Here is a 16,881-nt window from a genome sequence, read left to right on the forward strand (position 1 = left end):
AGCCTAGTGCCCGCCCTGCTCTATTCTAATGCAGGAACAACTGAAGGCTAGGGAGGGACGCACTCCAGGCACACAGCTCGTGCGGCCTGGGTACCGAGAAGGACGGAGCCGCAAACGGAGGAGAGTGCCCCTAGGGCCCCCTTCCCAGTTGTTTGAAAGTGCCAGAACTGGTCAGTTCAGGGGGTGGGGGGGTCTGCCCAGATGGGTCCCCCAGGTAACTCGCGAGATGCCCAGAGTGTGCAGAACTCCTGGCCTCCTGCTGCCTCCAGGCCTCCTGGCCCCTGGGGCGCAGGCGTCCAGAGCCAGCTGGAGATCGTGGCCGCCCCCCCACCCCAGCACTGTTCAGCCCTACAGAGAACAACAAAAAGCCCTCAAGGCTGGCTCTCCGGAGCTGCAGGGAGTGGTGTCTTCCCGCTCTGCCCTCCACCCCCCGAAATGTTTCTGTTTCTAATCCTAGCCTGGGCAGGAATGTGGCTGTGCGGCCTGGGTCCAAGGAGCTATTTTGGGGGCTCCTTTGCCTCCCCCCGAGGCTTTGGCCAGCGGGTCACCCCTGGTCCTGGCTCCTGAGGGCCTCCCTTCCCAATTCTCTCACCACCCCTTCCCCACCTCCTGCCAAAAAAAAGTCAGTGTAAAGCAGAGGGCCTGAGGGCTAAATTTAAACCGTCCCAAAGTCTGAATCTGCGGCTGAGTCACCCGCGAAGCTCCCCTGGCCTCCTGCCCCCCCCTTCCCAGGCCTCACCCCTTTCTCCCCCACCCCAATTCCAGGGCTTGAGAGGGGTGTTACACAATCCTCCTGAACCTCAATTGGCCCCCTCAGAATGGGAGGGCTCATCTTTGGCATCTGCCACACCTGTAGCTTCTGCTGTGCTCCGCCTTTTTTTGGGGGGGCAGGCATAGTGCAAGAGTTGAAGTTCTCCACCCCCATCTCACTCTGAAGCTTTCTGAGGGGCCCCGGAGGGGAGGGAATTGGGGGGCCTGGCTCATGAGGGGTTAAGGCTGGGAGGCGGGAGGGGGCCGTACCCAGGGGTGGGGAGAAGGGGAGGAGGCCTCAGCAGCAGCCGAGAAGTGGCCAGAGAGGCCCAGGGGACAGCTGGGGACAGGCAGACATGCAGCCAGAGCCCCAAGGCCTGGACAGGGGCTGCCAGGCCCCATAACGGGAAGACCCCGAGCCCCCGGCCCGGGGAGGGGGCCATGGTGCTGCCTGGCCGACATGTCAGCCGAGGTGCGGCTGAGGCGGCTCCAGCAGCTGGTGCTGGACCCTGGCTTCCTGGGGCTGGAGCCCCTGCTCGACCTTCTCCTGGGCGTCCACCAGGAGCTGGGTGCCTCCGACCTGGCCCAGGACAAGTATGTGGCCGACTTCTTGCAGTGGGGTGAGTGCCTGCCTGCATGGGTGCCCCAGGTTGGGGGGGCGTGGGGGCAGGGCAGAGGCAGAAGATGGGTCCGGGCACAGTGGCTGATAGTTGGGGGCAAGATGGACGTGGGAGAGCCTCCCATTCAGGAGCCCAAAACTTGGCCTGGGTCCCAGGGTTGCCATGCCCCTACCCCTGTGCACCCTGGCAGGGCTGGTTGGGGTCAGCAGAGGCTAGGGCAGCCGTGACTCAGAACCATGACCTGGGAGCCCTGGGTCAGGCTGGACTGGGCACAGCCTCCCATGGTCCTCTTGTGCCCCCTCCCCAAAGTCTAGGCGTAGAGACATGCCAGGAACACCCCCCCCCCCCGCCCACCACCAAAATGGGCCCCATGGCCCTCCACCCTGGTTTCCCAGAGCACTGGGGCAGGCGGAAGGGACGGCATGGGGCAGCTGCCAGGGGCGCGGCCAATGGGCAGGTGTTTGGCGCCAGCCTCTCCAGCTGCCCCAACAGGTGCCCAGGCACTGGGAGGGTGCGGTGACTCAGGCCCTGGGGGAGAACCAGCTCTGCAGACAGGCGCTACCCAGCACCCCCACCCCCTGGATGGAGGAGAAATAGTTTAGGGTTCCTCTGGGTGTACCCACTTTCCACCCCAGCCCTGGTTGTTCCCTCTTGTCTACACGGGGCAACCTTGACTCCTTCCAGCATCCTAGGGCCCCTGTTCTCCTGATTTCTGACCTTCCAACTCTCCCACAAAGTCCCTCCTGGCCAGGTCTTTCCCTGGAGACCGGTCTGGAGGGAAGATGCTTCCACCTCAGCCTCTGGCCTTGTCTGCCCTCACCCTCTCCCCCCAGGGACTCAGGCTCACTTGGTTTTCCGTCTCTCTGACACTCTGACACTCTGCCCCTGCACTGGTTCATGCCTCGGTGGCTTGCTCTTGGTCCTTGGGCTCTGTATGTCTCTGCCTTCCTGCCCTTTCCCTCTCCCTCGTTTCTTGTGTTCATCTCTCTCTGATCAGGCCCCGCTCCTGTCCCTCCCATTTCTCAGATAGGAAGGTGGAGACCAAAGGCCAGGCCATTCAGCCCCTGGAAGAACTTTCTGCCCACCTCCCCCAGCCCTTAGTAACTCTCTCAGCCTTAACTTTGCAGAGCATGAAGTTGAGCTAGCAGGGTAAACTGAGGCCAGAGCGTGGGACAGGGGTCTGGCTCTCTCTTAAGGAGCACTCCTTTTGTGGCCCGAGCAGCATCCTGCGGCCCCTCCCCTGTCAGGCTGCCGGGGAGGGGGAGGGGGCCCGGGTTCCTGCTGCCTTAAAAGGGCTCAACGTCTTGGCTCTCTCCTCCCTCCCCCGTTCCTGGGCCCTGGCTGGTTCTTCCCTGCCGGCCCACTCTCCCGGAACCTGCCATAGGCCCACTCTGTCTCCCCTTACTGTCCCCCGAGCCCCTCCCTCTCTCTGTCCTGCCCCCCTAAGTCCCCCACCACCTCCCGGGCCTCCCTCTCCCAGTGGCCGGGTCTCTCCTCCACCCGCCCCTTCCGCCCCCCCCCCCCCACCTGCCCTCTTGAACATTCCTAGCTGTAGGACTTCGGGCTACTCTCTTCACCCCATCTCAGCCCTGATCTCCCCACCCGCAAATGATGGGCAACTAGAGAAGCCCGCTTCCTGGAGATGAGGATAGATCGAATGCACTAGAGCCCGGAATTTGGGTCCATGCTGCCTTTGTCTTCCTCTCCTGTTTCTTCCGGGGCCCCACCCCCAAATCCAGTGTTTCCCAAAGTGTGGTCCAAAGCCACTAGCATCTAAATAGACCTGGAGGTACTGGACTAAACTGAATGTTCCAGGACAGGATCAGAGACAGATTGAGAACCCTGGGGTGGGGGGCCTGTCCGGCGCTCCCACTCCCGCGGGAGTAGGGGTGGGGCCTGAAACGGGGTGGGGGGCAGCCTGAGGACTAGCTTACTATCTTCCTTTCTTCAGAGCCTCCTTTTCCCAGAGCCCGCGCTCTCCACCTGCACCCACTAGAGTCCCTCCTGTCCAGTGCACTTCCCCTAAAGGAGTTCCTCAGGCATCCCACATTTTTCTGTAGGAGGGCAGTTTGGGGTCCCCCAAACCTCACTTAGTGTTTTTGTGGGGAAGCCCTCGGGAGGCTGACAGTCCCAGGAGAGACACAGAGAAGAGAAAATGAGGGAGAGGAGACCGAGGGAGGGGGTGGAGGAGACTGAGGGGCAGGGGGTGGGACGTCCTCCTGACTCCCGGGTCAGTCCCAGTTAGCCTCGGTTCTCACCTCCCCCGCCCCCCAGTGGAGCCCATCGCGGCGAGGCTTAAGGAGGCCCGACTGCAGAGGGATGACTTCGAGATTCTGAAGGTGATCGGACGCGGGGCGTTCAGCGAGGTGAGCCTGGAGCGGCGGCTGCAGGCCCGCGGAGCAGGCGACACGACTTTCCGTGCTGTGGGCGGGACCCAGGGGTTTGGGGCGGGACCTTAGAAATTGATGAATGACCGAGTTGAGAAAGCCTACACCAGCTGGGCGGGGGCGGGGCTTGAGGTCGTGGGCGTGGCGTTAGCCGTGGGGCGGGGCCAGGACTTGGTTGTGTCAGGGGCGGAGAAAAATTCCTACGAGCCCGGGGATTGCGCCTGCCATCTCCGCCCCCCCAGTCACCCCGTTTCGGCCTTCAGGTAGCGGTGGTGAAGATGAAGCAGACGGGCCAGGTGTATGCGATGAAGATCATGAATAAATGGGACATGCTGAAGAGAGGCGAGGTGAGGGCCAGGGCTGGATGTGCAGGGCGCTAGGATTACCCACCCTGGCTCCCGCTCCCTGCCACTTAAGTGCCTCTGGGTGCCCCGCAGGTGTCGTGCTTCCGCGAAGAGAGGGACGTGTTGGTGAACGGGGACCGGCGCTGGATCACGGAGCTGCACTTCGCCTTCCAGGACGAGAACTACTTGGTGAGCCTCAGGCCAGGGGGGACTAGGGAGACCGACCTAGTCCTGACGCTGTCAGTGAGGCTGACAGTGAACCAGGCAGATTCAGGGAGAGGAAGTTCTAGGCTTTGGGAGCTGCCTCCAAATGGCTGCGGGTGTCTCTGGGTGTGGTGGGAATTGGTTTTCCTTTCCTGGGATGGGAGATGTCCCTTACTGTTTTTTTCCTGGACTGATTCTGGGGGATCCTGTAAAGATGCCACTGTCGGGGGGGAGGATCTCTTACCTGGACTGGGATAACTCTCTACAATCTATATGGGGGGCCCTGGGCAGGGTATCTAGCCTCTGTACTTTGGCCACTGGGAACTCTCTGGGCTTTTTCCCCTCTCCCTGTCTAGTGACATCCTGGGAGAATTAGGTTTTGCGGGGGGAGGGTGTGTGTCTCTGATTTGGCCTGGGAGATTTCTTGGGCTCTCTAGGAGCTGGGGTTGCGGGATCCCTGCCCAGGGATGGGGCATCTGCGGCAGTCTTTGTCCCGGGCTGTCAGCCGTCAGTGCCGAGGGGTGCGACTGACCCCCCATGACACGCCCCCTGCCAGTACCTGGTCATGGAGTACTACGTGGGCGGGGACCTGCTAACGCTGCTGAGCAAGTTTGGGGAGCGGATCCCGGCCGAAATGGCGCGCTTCTATCTGGCCGAGATTGTCATGGCCATAGACTCAGTGCACCGGCTGGGCTATGTACACAGGTGGGCGCCGCAGGGGCTGAGGGGCGGGGACTGGGGGGCGGGGCCCAGAGAGGGAACCAGAAGTTGCACCCGGGTGGGGGGCAGGGTACCGCAGAGGTTGGAGCCCAGAGGGGGCGGGGCCCGGGGGGAGAACTCATTGGTCTACTGGGAACAGGACCCGAGGAGTGGGGTTCAGAATCCCCTAAGGGGGGTTGAGGGGTAGGGCCCTGAGAGGCCACAATTGGAGAGCAGGGTCTCCCTAAGAGGGGAGGACCTTGGCCGTGGGGCCTGCAGGGGTGGAGCCTGGTGAGATGGATGGGAGAGGCTCACTTTTCCCCCTTACCTTCCGTTTGCGCAGGGACATCAAACCCGACAACATCCTACTAGACCGGTGTGGCCACATCCGTTTGGCCGACTTCGGCTCCTGCCTCAAGTTGCGGGCAGATGGAACGGTGAGCGGTGCCCCGCTTCAGGCAACTCGGGCCCCCAGTGAGGAGTGGGCTCAGGTGGGGGGACCGGAAGTGCAGAGTGCGGGGGCAGGGCTGAGGCGCACAGGTAGTTAGGGTGGGGGCCCCATCAGATGTGGAGGGGGAAAGAGGGTGAGAGGCTCGGGGTTAGAACAGGCCAGGGGGGATCCCTGGGTGGCGCAGCGGTTTGGCGCCTGCCTTTGGCCCAGGGCGCGATCCTGGAGACCCGAGATCGAGTCCCACGTCGGGCTCCCGGTGCATGGAGCCTGCTTCTCCCTCTGCCTGTGTCTCTGCCTCTCTCTCTCTCTCTCTGTGTGACTATCATAAATAAATAAAAAAATTTTTTTTAATTTACTATTTATTTTTATTTTATTTTTATGATAGTCACACAGAGAGAGAGAGAGAGAGAGAGAGGCAGAGACACAGGCAGAGGGAGAAGCAGGCTCCATGCTCCGGGAGCCCGACATGGGATTCGATCCCGGGTCCTCAGGATCGCGCCCTGGGCCAAAGGCAGGCGCCAAACCGCTGCGCCACCCAGGGATCCCAATAAATAAAAATTAAAAAAAAGAACAGGCCAGGGGAGGGACCAAGCACTCGGGGCGTGGCTAGGAGGGGCGGGGCCGAGCCCAGCTGTGGACCTTTTGGCTCAGGTGCGGTCGCTGGTGGCTGTGGGCACTCCGGACTACTTGTCCCCCGAGATCCTGCAGGCCGTAGGCGGTGGGCCTGGGATGGGCAGCTATGGGCCGGAGTGTGACTGGTGGGCGCTGGGAGTGTTCGCCTATGAGATGTTCTACGGGCAGACGCCCTTCTACGCCGACTCCACGGCTGAGACCTACGGCAAGATCGTGCACTATAAGGTGAGGACGGCCAGAGAAACCCCTGATCTCCCTCCACATGTACTGCCAGGCTTACGTCCCCCGCCTTCCCTCTCCCTCGTGCAGGAGCACCTGTCTCTGCCGCTGGTCGATGCGGGGGTCCCTGAGGAGGCTCGAGACCTCATCCAGCAACTGCTGTGTCCCCCTGAGACGCGGCTGGGCCGGGACGGAGCAGGTGATTTCCAGAATCATCCTTTTTTCTTTGGCCTTGACTGGGACGGTCTCCGAGACAGCGTGCCCCCTTTTACGCCGGATTTTGAGGGTGCCACTGACACGTGCAACTTCGATGTGGTGGAAGATGGGCTCACTGCCATGGTGAGCGGGGGCGGGGTAGGTACCTGCAACCCCTGCTGGGCAGAGGGTATCCCCCCTCCATCCCTCACCCATAAAGTTGGGGTTAGAATAGTACCCATCTCCTCGGGTCTTGAAATCATTCCTCCCTCAGAGCACCTGTTCTGTGACCTGCCCCACGCTGGGAACCCAGCGATGACCTGGGTTCACAGTCTAGTGGGGAACATAGACTGGTCCCCAATGACTCCCCAGAGAGTTCAGAGGTGAGATGGGGGAATGCAGGGGGTGGGGCTCCTGGATTCAGCATGGAAAGTTTTGGAGGGCTTCCTGGAGGAGGTGTTATTTGAGCTGGGACCTGGAGCGATGAGAAGTGAGAGGCAGGAGAGCACTGTTTTGTGGAGAAATCTCTCTTAGGCCTTCTCTCAATTGTGATACAAGCTATCCTGAGTGTGTGTTCAGCTTGGGTGCCTTGTGCTGGGTGCTGCTGGGGACACACAGGGACCGAGCCAGTCCTGGTCCCACCCTCATCCACTTACAGCCTAGAGAAGTATATAATTACAGTGTGGAGAGTGTCCCGAGGGAAGTTATAGGATATATTGAAAGAAAATGAGGGAGGGGCCACTTCAGATAGGCTCCAAGCTGGGGTGGGGTGAGGAGCAGGAGACCAGCCCTGACGAACACCGGTCACTCCACATCTGTGTTTCTCTTGTACAGGAGACGCTGTCTGACATGCGGGAAGGCATGCCACTGGGAGTCCACCTGCCATTTGTGGGCTACTCCTACTCCTGCATGGCCCTCAGGTAGGCACTGCCCCTGGGCAGCCTGTGAGGAGTGGCAACACCCAGTGGAATTGCAGGATCAGTCTTGGAACTTGACTGCCTTGGGACCAAGGACTATTAGGACTCCAGAGGTGTAGGACCTTGAAATCTCAGACTATAAGTAATGCAAAATTACAGATTCAGTTGTAAAGCCTCAGAGCCACAGACTCAGCCTTCCAGAAGCTTCCAACCTTCCACTTTTTGATTTCTAGTACAGTCATGAGAATCAGAATTCTCAGAATCTTAGAAAATAAGAATTTCAAGAATAAGAATTTTTTTAAGTCACTCTTAAAGGAATACAAACTCGTTGGACCACTCGTATAACCGCAAGCCTTTTAGAAACATTAATTACACAAACAATACCTTGCTTGCACAAGTAAATTAGAACATTTGGACAAGGAAGAGGAAGCCCACCATCAACGATGGTCCTTGGCTCACATATACGCACTCATACCTGACAACTGTGAGAATGTGCTGTGTTCTAGTCTGTTTTGTTACTGGACAGTGTATAGCAAATGCCACGTCTTATTCTGAATGAATGAATGAAAGCGTGAGCCACTGGGCAGTATTCTCACAGGGCGGGGCAGGACTCAGTTGATCTGGCTTCTCTGTTATAACCCAGGCTGGATGAACAGCTTTGGCTTGGTCTCGGTGAGCACCCAGGCTCATGATCGGGCCTTTGAGACCTGTTTACACGGGAGGGAGCCCTGGGCCGGAGGGGACATCCACTTTTACTGCAATTTCATATTCCTGGAGAGGTTGTGACCCCTTCCCAGCAGCTGGGTATGGCAGGGGTTGGGGTGCTGATGACTAGAGTCATTGTCCTGGGGTCCCACACCCAATCTAAATACCATGTCTTTGGAGGTGGCTAGAGGTGGGTGGGGTCCTCCTCCCTGTCCTGACGCCCTAAGGAGAGGAGTCCGCAAAGGTCCAATGGAGAGAGATGAGCAGACCCCAAAGCATGGGTGTCTGGACCCCAGGATCTGCCAGAAGGTGAGGAGAGGCTGGCTCCCAGGGGCATGAGGCCACGTGAGTGGCAGGCCTTTACTAACAAGAAGGGGACTTGTCACACCAACCTGGCAACTTGGCCCTTTCTCTCTGCCCCTCTCCCCTCACACTAGGGGGTCTTCAGGGTCTGGCTCTCCCATGACCACAGGAGAGGGAGTCCTGGCTCTGAACCCAGGGGATGGGCAACCTCCCCAGGGGGCCCAGCTCTCCGTCCCCTGGCCCTGTTCCTCTCTCCAGGGACGAGGAGGTCCTAGGCCCCACGGCCATGGAACTGGAGGCCGAGCCATTGCCTGAGCCACCTGTGCAAGCGCCCAGTCCGGAGCCCCCAATGTCCCCACCAGAGGAAACAGTGAGTCTTTTTGAAGGAGAAGGCCAGTCAGGGACGAACTGGAGAGCAGGCAAGGGCTTCCGGAGTCTTGTGTGCTGTGGAGTGCTAAGCCCTCTTGGGGCTCACTTGACAGAAGGGGACAGAAAACAGTAGAGACAAAATTACTTCAGTCAGAAATGATCGCTATGAAGAAATTAGAACAAGTCATTGTGTGGGGGAGGAGGGGGACTCCACAGGAGGAGGAGGAGGATTGCCCATGGGAAGAAACATACCCACTGGTCAGCAGACAAAGCCTCAAGGCAAAGGTTTATTCTGGAACAGGAAAGCAGGGTGGTAAGGTGACTTGTTCTAGGAGCAGTGGGAGGTGGAGGGTGAGGGGAGGGGAGACTGAGGCCCACAGGAAACAACCAAACAGGGCCTTTTGATGAGGTAGGCCTTGCCCTGAGGGTGCTGAGGGGCCCGAGGGGAGAGGGACAGGGACAAACTGGGCTAGAGTTTTAGGAACAGCCCTTTGGTTCCTGGGTGGAGGGTGGGTGGGAAGGGCCAGGACCAAAGGCTGGAGACAGGGACAGGAGCTGCGGTTGGTTAGGGGAGGAGGAGAACTGGGTCAGCACAGGAGGTGTGGGGTTCCAGAAAGTTCTAGAGGACAAGGGAGGATCCTAGCCCAGGTCCTGGGTGCCGCAGGAGCCACGGGCAGCCCTAAGTGCGATCGCGCCCGCAGGCTGAAGCTGCGGTTCTGGAGGCCCTTCCGGAGGCCTTTCCGGCGGTGGCGGCGGCGGCGGCGGCGGCGGCCGCGGTGGAAGCCCAGGTGACCCAGGTGACCCAGGTGACGCTGCGGGAGCTCCAGGAGGCCCTGGAGGAGGAGGTGCTCACACGGCAGAGCCTGAGCCAGGAGCTGGAGGCCATCCGCACAGCTAACCAAAACTTTGCCAGGTCGGGGTCAGGGTCGGGGCGCCGGGCTGGTCTCTACCGCCAGCAGCCTGTCCCGCTCGGGTCCGGAGTGCTCACGGCCTTTACCTCCCCACAGTCAGCTCCGGGAGGCCGAGGCCCGGAACCAGGACCTGGAGGCGCGCGTCCAGCAGCTGCAGGAGCGGATGGAGCTGCTGCAGGCGGGGGCAGATGCAGGCGAGTCCCTCATGCGTCTCCTTTCCCGAGGGCAACGCGGGGGAAGGTGGGCCCACGGCGTGTGTGGACACCTGGGGGAGGGCGAGGGGCCCAGGCTGGGGCACGCCGCGCCACCGCCCTCCTCCGTCCCTCCACGCGCCCTATGCCTCTCTCTTCTCCTTCCAGCTGTCACGGGGGTCCCCAGTCCCCGGGCCACGGATGCACCTTCCCATGTAAGACCCCTCTTTTTACCCCTGAATCAAGCCTGCTGGCCCCTCTGCAGACCCCGTACCCCCATCCAGGCTTAGGGACTACCCTATCTCTTGGGGCTCCAGGAGGCAGACACCCTCCAGCCCCACGTCTACCAGATATCCCTCGGTCCAGGCCTCCAACCAGGTCCCCTCTAGGATCTCCCTAGATTCCTTCCCGACTCCCTCCACTGTCTCTCGCCCCCTGCCGAGGGCGGTCGGGCCGGGCTGGGCTCGGATCGGGTCACCTGTCCCTTCTCTCTCCAGCTAGATGGCCCCCAGGCCGTGGCTCGGGGCCAATGCCCGCTGGTGGGGCCAGGCCCCATGCACCGCCGCCACCTGCTGCTCCCTGCCAGGGTACGTCCGGCTGCTCACGCCCGCCGCCGCCGCGCCCCCTCCTCGCTCCACGTACCCCCAGCCGCCTCTGCTTAGCTGCGCCTCTGTCGGGCGGGGCCCGCCGCGGGGAGGGAGGGTGCCCGAGCAGCCAATCAGCACAGGCCGCTAGGAAGCAGCCAGTGGCGAGTTCGGACAAGACTTAAGGCTTGGCCAGCGGACCAACCGCAGCTGCCCGCGGGGGCGGGGCGGCGTGCAGAGGCCTGTGGACCCTCCTCCGGGCGGAGGCGTGGCGAGTCCCAGGAGCCAATCGGCGGGCCGTGTCGCGGGGGGGTACCTGATCCCGCCCCTTTGTCCGCAGGTCCCTAAGCCTGACCTATCGGAGGCGCGTTCCCTGCTCCAGTTCGCCGTTGCTCTGGCTGCTGCCGCCTCCTTGGGCTGCACTGGGTTGGTGGCCCGCGCCGACCATCTCGCCCCGGTCTGGCGCCAGCCGGGAGCCGCCTTCGCCCCCTGAACCCTAGAGCCCCAAGCCGGAGGGTTGGGTGACCTGGGCACGGCCCAGAAGCCGCTCCCGCCGCCTCCCCGTGCGCACCGCTCCAAGCGTGGGTCTCCGCCCCAGCTCCAGCCCTGTGATCCGGGCCCGCCCCCTGGCGGCCGGGGAGGGAGGAGCCGGGCCCGCGGTCGGAGCACGGGGCTCCTGGAAGGCTTGTAACCGGGAATGCCGCAGCCGCTGCCGGGGGGGATGGCACGCCGCTTCCTTCCTACGGCCTGGCTGAGCCCCGACACGGATGGGCAAACTGCGACCTAGAGGAGGCAGCACAGGGCCGGGGTGGGCCGTCAGTGTTGCCTGCCCCGCCCCCTCGGCTCGCAGACCACAAGTCCTTGTGCACGAGGCCCTGCTGTCCCGTTCTAAGAACGTTCTCTTCCCGCGGCGAACGTCCAGTGCGAGCTCAGCCCGCTCTCGGGAACCTTGTGCTTTTGCCAGCCCCGCTTTTTCGGGGACTCCCGCGCCCTCCTCACGTAGGCTGCTCTCGGAGCCACCGCAGGCTCCGCCTGCCCGCCTCGGCAGTTTGGGTATTTATTGACCTGTCTGTCCCCCGACCCGCTGACAGGCTCCAGGACCCCAGCGCCCTAACCCACGTTTTGGATGCACTGAGACCCCGACATTCCTCAGTATTTATTGTCTCTCCCCACCTAGGACCCCACCCCCGATCCTCGCAAATAAAAGGCCCTCCCGTCTGCCCAAAGCTCTGAACTGCGCGGTGTCCGCTCTCTTGGCGTTGCGGGAAGGAGGCTGCTCGGTGGGCCAATCGGAAGGCGAGTGGAGGCGGCCAATGGCCTGGCGGGAAGCTAGCGGGGACGCCGAGCGGACGAATCTGGGCTGGGGGTGGGGGTGGGGACGGCGAGGGGCGTGGCCCCGGCCCCCGGCCAATAAGAGAGGGCTAGCGAGCCACCGGGAGGCACCGCCCCCTGTCCAGCTGTGGCCCAGCTGTGCCACCCGCTCGCCTGGAAGAAGGGGGCTGGGCCGCCTGCGCGCGCGGCCATCCTCCGCCCACTGCGCCTGCGCGGGCCACGCGCCTGGGTTCCAGAGACTTGCTCAAGAAAAGTTGCTGCAAACTTTCTAACCCGTTTCCCTCCGCCCCTTCTCCCTGCCAGACCCGCCCCCCTGCGGAGCCGGGAATTCCGAGGGGCGGAGCGCAGGCCGAGATGGGGAGTGGGGGGGCCTTCAGAGGACTCTGGAGACGGAGGCGTGCAGAAGCTTAGTCTCGGGGCGGAGGTGGCTTCGCGCCCTTAGCCCTCCCGGACGGCCCGTTACCTTCTCCGTTGTCCCGATGGGGAAACTGAGGCCCTGAGCCTGAGGCACACGCGGGGGGAGGCAAAAAGCGCGGCCTGAGGCGGAGGGAAAACAAAAGGAGAATCACGGAGAGACGGGGAGGGGGGCGGGCACTCACACAGACACCGGCACCGAGACCCAAGTGGAGAGCTGGGCCTTGCATTGCTGCGGGAGACGCGGGGTCGTCGGCGGGGGAGAAGATCGGGGAGCGCGAAGGGGAGGGCGGAGAGGGGGGACGGGCGGGGGAGGGGGCTGGGGAAAGCCCGAGGGAGGAGGAGAAGGAGGGAGGAACTTCCCAAAGTTGCAAAACATGGCTACCTTGCCTGCGGAGCCGAGCGCGGGGCCGGCGGCCGGGGGGGAGGCGGTGGCGGCGGCGGCGACCGAAGAAGAGGAGGAGGAAGCGCGCCAGCTCCTGCAGACTTTGCAGGCGGCCGAGGGTGAGGCGGCGGCCGCGGCCGCGGCCGGGGCCGGGGCGGGCGAAGCGGCGGCGGGAGCGGAGGGCCCGGGATCCCCGGGCGTCCCCGGGTCGCCCCCCGAGGCCGCTGCCGAGCCGCCCACGGGCCTCCGCTTCTCGCCCGAGCAGGTGGCGTGCGTCTGCGAGGCGCTGCTACAGGCGGGCCACGCCGGCCGCTTGAGCCGCTTCCTGGGCGCGCTGCCCCCGGCCGAGCGCCTACGTGGCAGCGATCCGGTGCTGCGCGCTCGGGCCCTGGTGGCCTTCCAGCGGGGCGAGTACGCCGAGCTCTACCGGCTGCTCGAGAGCCGCCCCTTCCCCGCCGCCCACCACGCCTTTCTGCAGGACCTCTACCTGCGCGCGCGCTACCACGAGGCCGAGCGGGCCCGCGGCCGCGCGCTGGGCGCAGTGGACAAGTACCGTCTGCGCAAGAAGTTCCCGCTGCCCAAGACCATATGGGACGGCGAGGAGACCGTCTACTGCTTCAAGGAGCGCTCCCGCGCCGCGCTCAAGGCCTGCTATCGCGGCAACCGCTACCCTACGCCGGACGAGAAGCGCCGCCTGGCCACGCTCACCGGCCTCTCGCTCACGCAGGTCAGCAACTGGTTCAAGAACCGGCGACAGCGCGATCGGACCGGGGGCGGCGGCGGCGCGCCTTGCAAGAGGTGAGGGGACCCGGGCGGCGCAGGTCCCGCTTTCCCGGGGACGCGCTACCCACCAGCTACCCCCCCCCATGCCCACCGCTGGAGTCCGCGCGCAGAGCTCCTGGGACACCTCCGGCTCACACCTTCGGGCGCCCCCCAGGGCGCGAGGGAGACGTGTGGACGGAGCAGGCGCGCGCCCCGGGCCCTCGCCCCGACCCCACCGCGCCTGTCGCGGAGGCTGGGAAACCTTTTCCCTCCGCTCCGCTCAGAGCTCCGTCCCCTGTCCCATCCGTGTTCGTGGCTGGGGCGGAGGGGGGGGCGGGAGGCATTGAGAAAACGGGGGCCGGGGCCGGGCCCTTGCCCCCCACCCCGCGTGGGGGCATCAGCCTTTCGGGGCCGCGGCTCTTCCTCACCCCCCAACCCCCCTCTGGGCCCAAACAGCGTGGTCCGTCGTCTGTCTTTGTTGTGAAACGTGAACCTTCCCCAGCTCCGGTTTCCCTGTAACCCAAGCCCTTCCCCTCCCACCCTGCGCGCCGGCCTCTCGCTCCCTTTTCTGACGCCCCGGGCGGGGGGGTGGGGGGGGGGAGGCACCGGGAACTGACGGGCGGCAGCCTCCGCACTCTCCCGGCGGGCGCTGTGCTGCTTTCAGCCCGACCCCGGGGCGCCGGGCGGCCGAGGGGCCGGGCGAGGAGCCTCCCGGGGCGCCCGCTTTAGCTTTAAGAGCAGGATCAGTGCTCCTCTGCAGAGGCTCCAACTTGGGTGGGGGAGTCTATGACCCCCTGAAGCCTTTGGCTGCCAAAGATTGGCCTGGGGAGGAGGTGGGGCGGCGAGGGGCTTGCTGGCCAGCGGGGAACCCCGGCGATCGGGGCCACAACTCACAGTCCTTTCTCTGGCCAGCGAGTCTGACGGGAACCCCACCACGGAGGACGAGTCCAGCCGCAGCCCCGAGGACCTGGACAGGGGGGTGGCTCCGGTGGCCGCGGAGGCCCCCGCCCAGGGCTCTCTATTCCTGGCCGGGGCCGCCCCGCCCGCGCCCTGCCCCGCCTCCTCGTCCATCCTGGTGAACGGGAGCTTCCTGGCGGCGGGCAGCTCCCCCGCCGTGCTCCTCAACGGGAGCCCCGTCATCATCAACAGCCTGGCCCTCGGGGAGGCCTCCAGCCTGGGCCCCCTGCTGCTGGCGGGCGGCAGTGGCGCCCCTCCTCCGCAGCCCGGTGCCCCGGGGCCCGGCGAGGGCAAGACCTCCCTGGTCCTGGACCCGCAGACCGGGGAGGTTCGACTAGAGGAGGCTCCGCCCGAGGCCCCCGAGACCAAGGAGGCCCAGGTGGCCGCTTCTGGGACGCCTGCAGAGGAGGCCGCGGGGCCGCTGCCCCAAGTGGTGCCTGGGCCCCCACCGGCTGCCACCTTCCCCCTGCCCCCGGGACCGGTGCCTTCTGTGGCCGCTCCCCAAGTGGTGCCGCTCTCTCCCCCGCCGGGGTACCCGGCAGGCCTGGGCCCCGCCTCCCCGCTGTTGAACCTGCCCCAGGTGGTGCCCACCTCTCAGGTGGTGACCCTGCCCCAGGCTGTGGGGCCGCTGCAGCTGTTAGCCGCCGGCCCGGGCAGCCCTGTGAAGGTGGCGGCCACTGCGGGCCCTGCCAATGTGCACCTGATAAACTCCGGGGTGGGCGTGACGGCCCTGCAGCTTCCTTCGGCCGCTGCGCCAGGTACCTCTCGCCTTGCCGGGGCCTCAGGGTGGGTGCGGGCAGGGGCTTCTGGGAGGTGGGCAGCCCCTCCCTGGCACCACCTGAGTCAAGTGGTGGCAGGAGGCCCAGGCCACGCAGCCCCGGCGCCACCCGCAAGGGGGCTCCGAGAGGCCTCTGGCTGGTCCCCTTCCCACCCCACCCCCCCCCGCTGGTGCCCCCCAGAGCGTTGTCGTCTTCACCCCCACACCTGGCCTACCTCTCGTCCCCACAGGAAACTTTCTCCTGGCCAACCCGGTGTCCGGCAGCCCCATCGTGACGGGCGTGGCCGTCCAGCAGGGCAAGATCATCCTCACCGCCACCTTCCCCACGAGCATGCTGGTCTCCCAGGTCCTGCCGCCTGCCCCCAGCCTGGCCCTGCCCCTGAAGCCAGACGCGGCCATCTCGGTGCCCGAAGGAGCCCTCCCGGTGGCCCCCAGCCCCGCTCTCCCCGACGTCCACGCCCTCGGCCCGCTTTCCGCACAGCAGCCGCCGCAGCCACCGCCCGGCCCCGCCACTGCCGCCGCAGCCACCAGCCTGCCCTTCGCGGATTCCTCGGCTCTCCTCCCGGGCTTCCCGGCGCCGCCGCCCGAAGGGCTCATGCTGTCGCCCGCGGCCATGCCCATCTGGCCGGCAGGGCTGGAACTGAGCGGCGGCACAGAAGGGCTGCTGGAAGCAGAGAAGGGGCTGGGGACGCAGGCCCCCCACACTGTGCTGAGGCTGCCGGACCCCGACCCCGAGGGGCTGCTCCTGGGGTCTGCGGCAGGGGGCGAGGCGGATGAGGGGCTGGAGGCCGAGCCGAAGGTTCTGACGCAGCTCCAGTCGGTGCCTGTGGAAGATTCCCTGGAACTGTGACCCCCGCCGGGCCTCCTCGCCTCTCCTGACCATGGTGCTCAAGATCCAGGACGGCCCGGGAGGAGGGGGCCGCTCACACACAATAGCTGCGAGCTGAAGATGCCACACACTACGGTCCCAGATGCCCGGCTCCCCGGCCGCTGAACCTCTCCAAGCCCTGCAGGTGCCGGGGGACTCGCCCCTGTCCACTCCTGCCCGGGGACACTGTCCTCGGGATCAGTGGCCTCCTCTGTTACAGCCCTCTCCTTGCTCTGTGCCCCGAGTGAATGGGGGAGGTTTGGGGGTCCTGACTCGGGGGCTATGCCCCCCTCAACCTGGTACTAGCTGTGAGCTGAAAGCCCTGCCACATGGCTTGATGGCCAACCCCTCGAGCCCTCTCCCTGTCACTCCTTAAAACACTATTAATAGCTCCACCACCACTTGGAGCCGGAGGGCGGAGGCCAGACAGTCCTGTGCCCGAGCCTAACCGAGCCTCCCGGCTGGGCCCTTCCTACTGCAAAGTGAGCAGGTGTGTGGGGAGGCCCGGCTGAGGCTCCTCCTGGACTAGAGCCCTCCCTACCACATCCAGCCCCAGACCAAAGATCCCCCTCCCCCCTGGGGCACCCCTGACCCTGTGTCTAGTTTGTATCATAAATCTTTATTTTTCTAGGATATGTTATGCCTCCGTTTCAATTAAAATAAAGTTAACAACTAGAATCTCCTGGGGTGTGTGTTACCTTCTAAAGCACTTGCCCAAAGGAGACACTGAACCCTAAGAAGGCCCACCTGAGATTGGAGCTTTCTGACGGCTGCTCCCTGACGGGGCCGGGGGCCGGAGGTCAGTTCTGTGCTGACCGCTTGAGAAGCTGCGGGTCCTGGGGCCTCTGGGTCCCGCAGAAGGGGCACCCCCGCACCTCCCAGGTTCTGAGGAAGCAGGGGACC

The 16,881-nt window shown here is 64.4% G+C and overlaps 2 protein-coding genes and 1 long non-coding RNA gene across 8 annotated transcripts; 2 read left to right on the forward strand and 1 right to left on the reverse strand.

Annotated features, from left to right (window-relative positions):
• Window positions 1-1,028: 1,028 nt before the first annotated feature.
• DMPK (DM1 protein kinase) lies at window positions 1,029-11,716 on the forward strand. Of its 6 annotated transcripts, none has more exons than XM_025424617.3 (15): window positions 1,029-1,370; window positions 3,645-3,736; window positions 4,021-4,104; window positions 4,195-4,290; window positions 4,862-5,010; window positions 5,348-5,441; window positions 6,107-6,313; window positions 6,398-6,646; window positions 7,337-7,422; window positions 8,686-8,797; window positions 9,498-9,709; window positions 9,804-9,901; window positions 10,067-10,113; window positions 10,396-10,485; window positions 10,823-11,716. In XM_025424617.3, exons 1-15 carry the CDS (start codon window positions 1,211-1,213, stop codon window positions 10,973-10,975), a joined length of 1,929 nt encoding a protein of 642 aa, XP_025280402.1. In that variant the 5' UTR covers window positions 1,029-1,210; the 3' UTR covers window positions 10,976-11,716. The 6 variants fall into 6 exon arrangements, with proteins under 6 accessions (XP_025280402.1, XP_025280401.1, XP_025280398.1 ...); XM_025424616.3 differs by having other exon boundaries at window positions 10,400-10,485; XM_025424613.3 differs by having other exon boundaries at window positions 1,030-1,370; window positions 6,398-6,661.
• Window positions 9,056-10,828, reverse strand: LOC112645285 (uncharacterized). Its single transcript, XR_003127035.3, has 2 exons — window positions 10,541-10,828; window positions 9,056-9,972 (listed from the first exon to the last, which is right to left on the reverse strand). It is a non-coding gene; the product is annotated as an uncharacterized LOC112645285 (long non-coding RNA).
• Window positions 11,717-12,539: 823 nt separating the features above from the next.
• SIX5 (SIX homeobox 5) lies at window positions 12,540-16,656 on the forward strand. The gene is made up of 3 exons (XM_025424602.3): window positions 12,540-13,411; window positions 14,288-15,090; window positions 15,341-16,656. Exons 1-3 carry the CDS (start codon window positions 12,606-12,608, stop codon window positions 15,958-15,960), a joined length of 2,229 nt encoding a protein of 742 aa, XP_025280387.1. The 5' UTR covers window positions 12,540-12,605; the 3' UTR covers window positions 15,961-16,656.
• Window positions 16,657-16,881: the final 225 nt, after the last annotated feature.

This window comes from Canis lupus, chromosome 1 (assembly GCF_003254725.2).
Source record: "Canis lupus dingo isolate Sandy chromosome 1, ASM325472v2, whole genome shotgun sequence".
Classification (NCBI taxonomy): domain Eukaryota; kingdom Metazoa; phylum Chordata; class Mammalia; order Carnivora; family Canidae; genus Canis; species Canis lupus.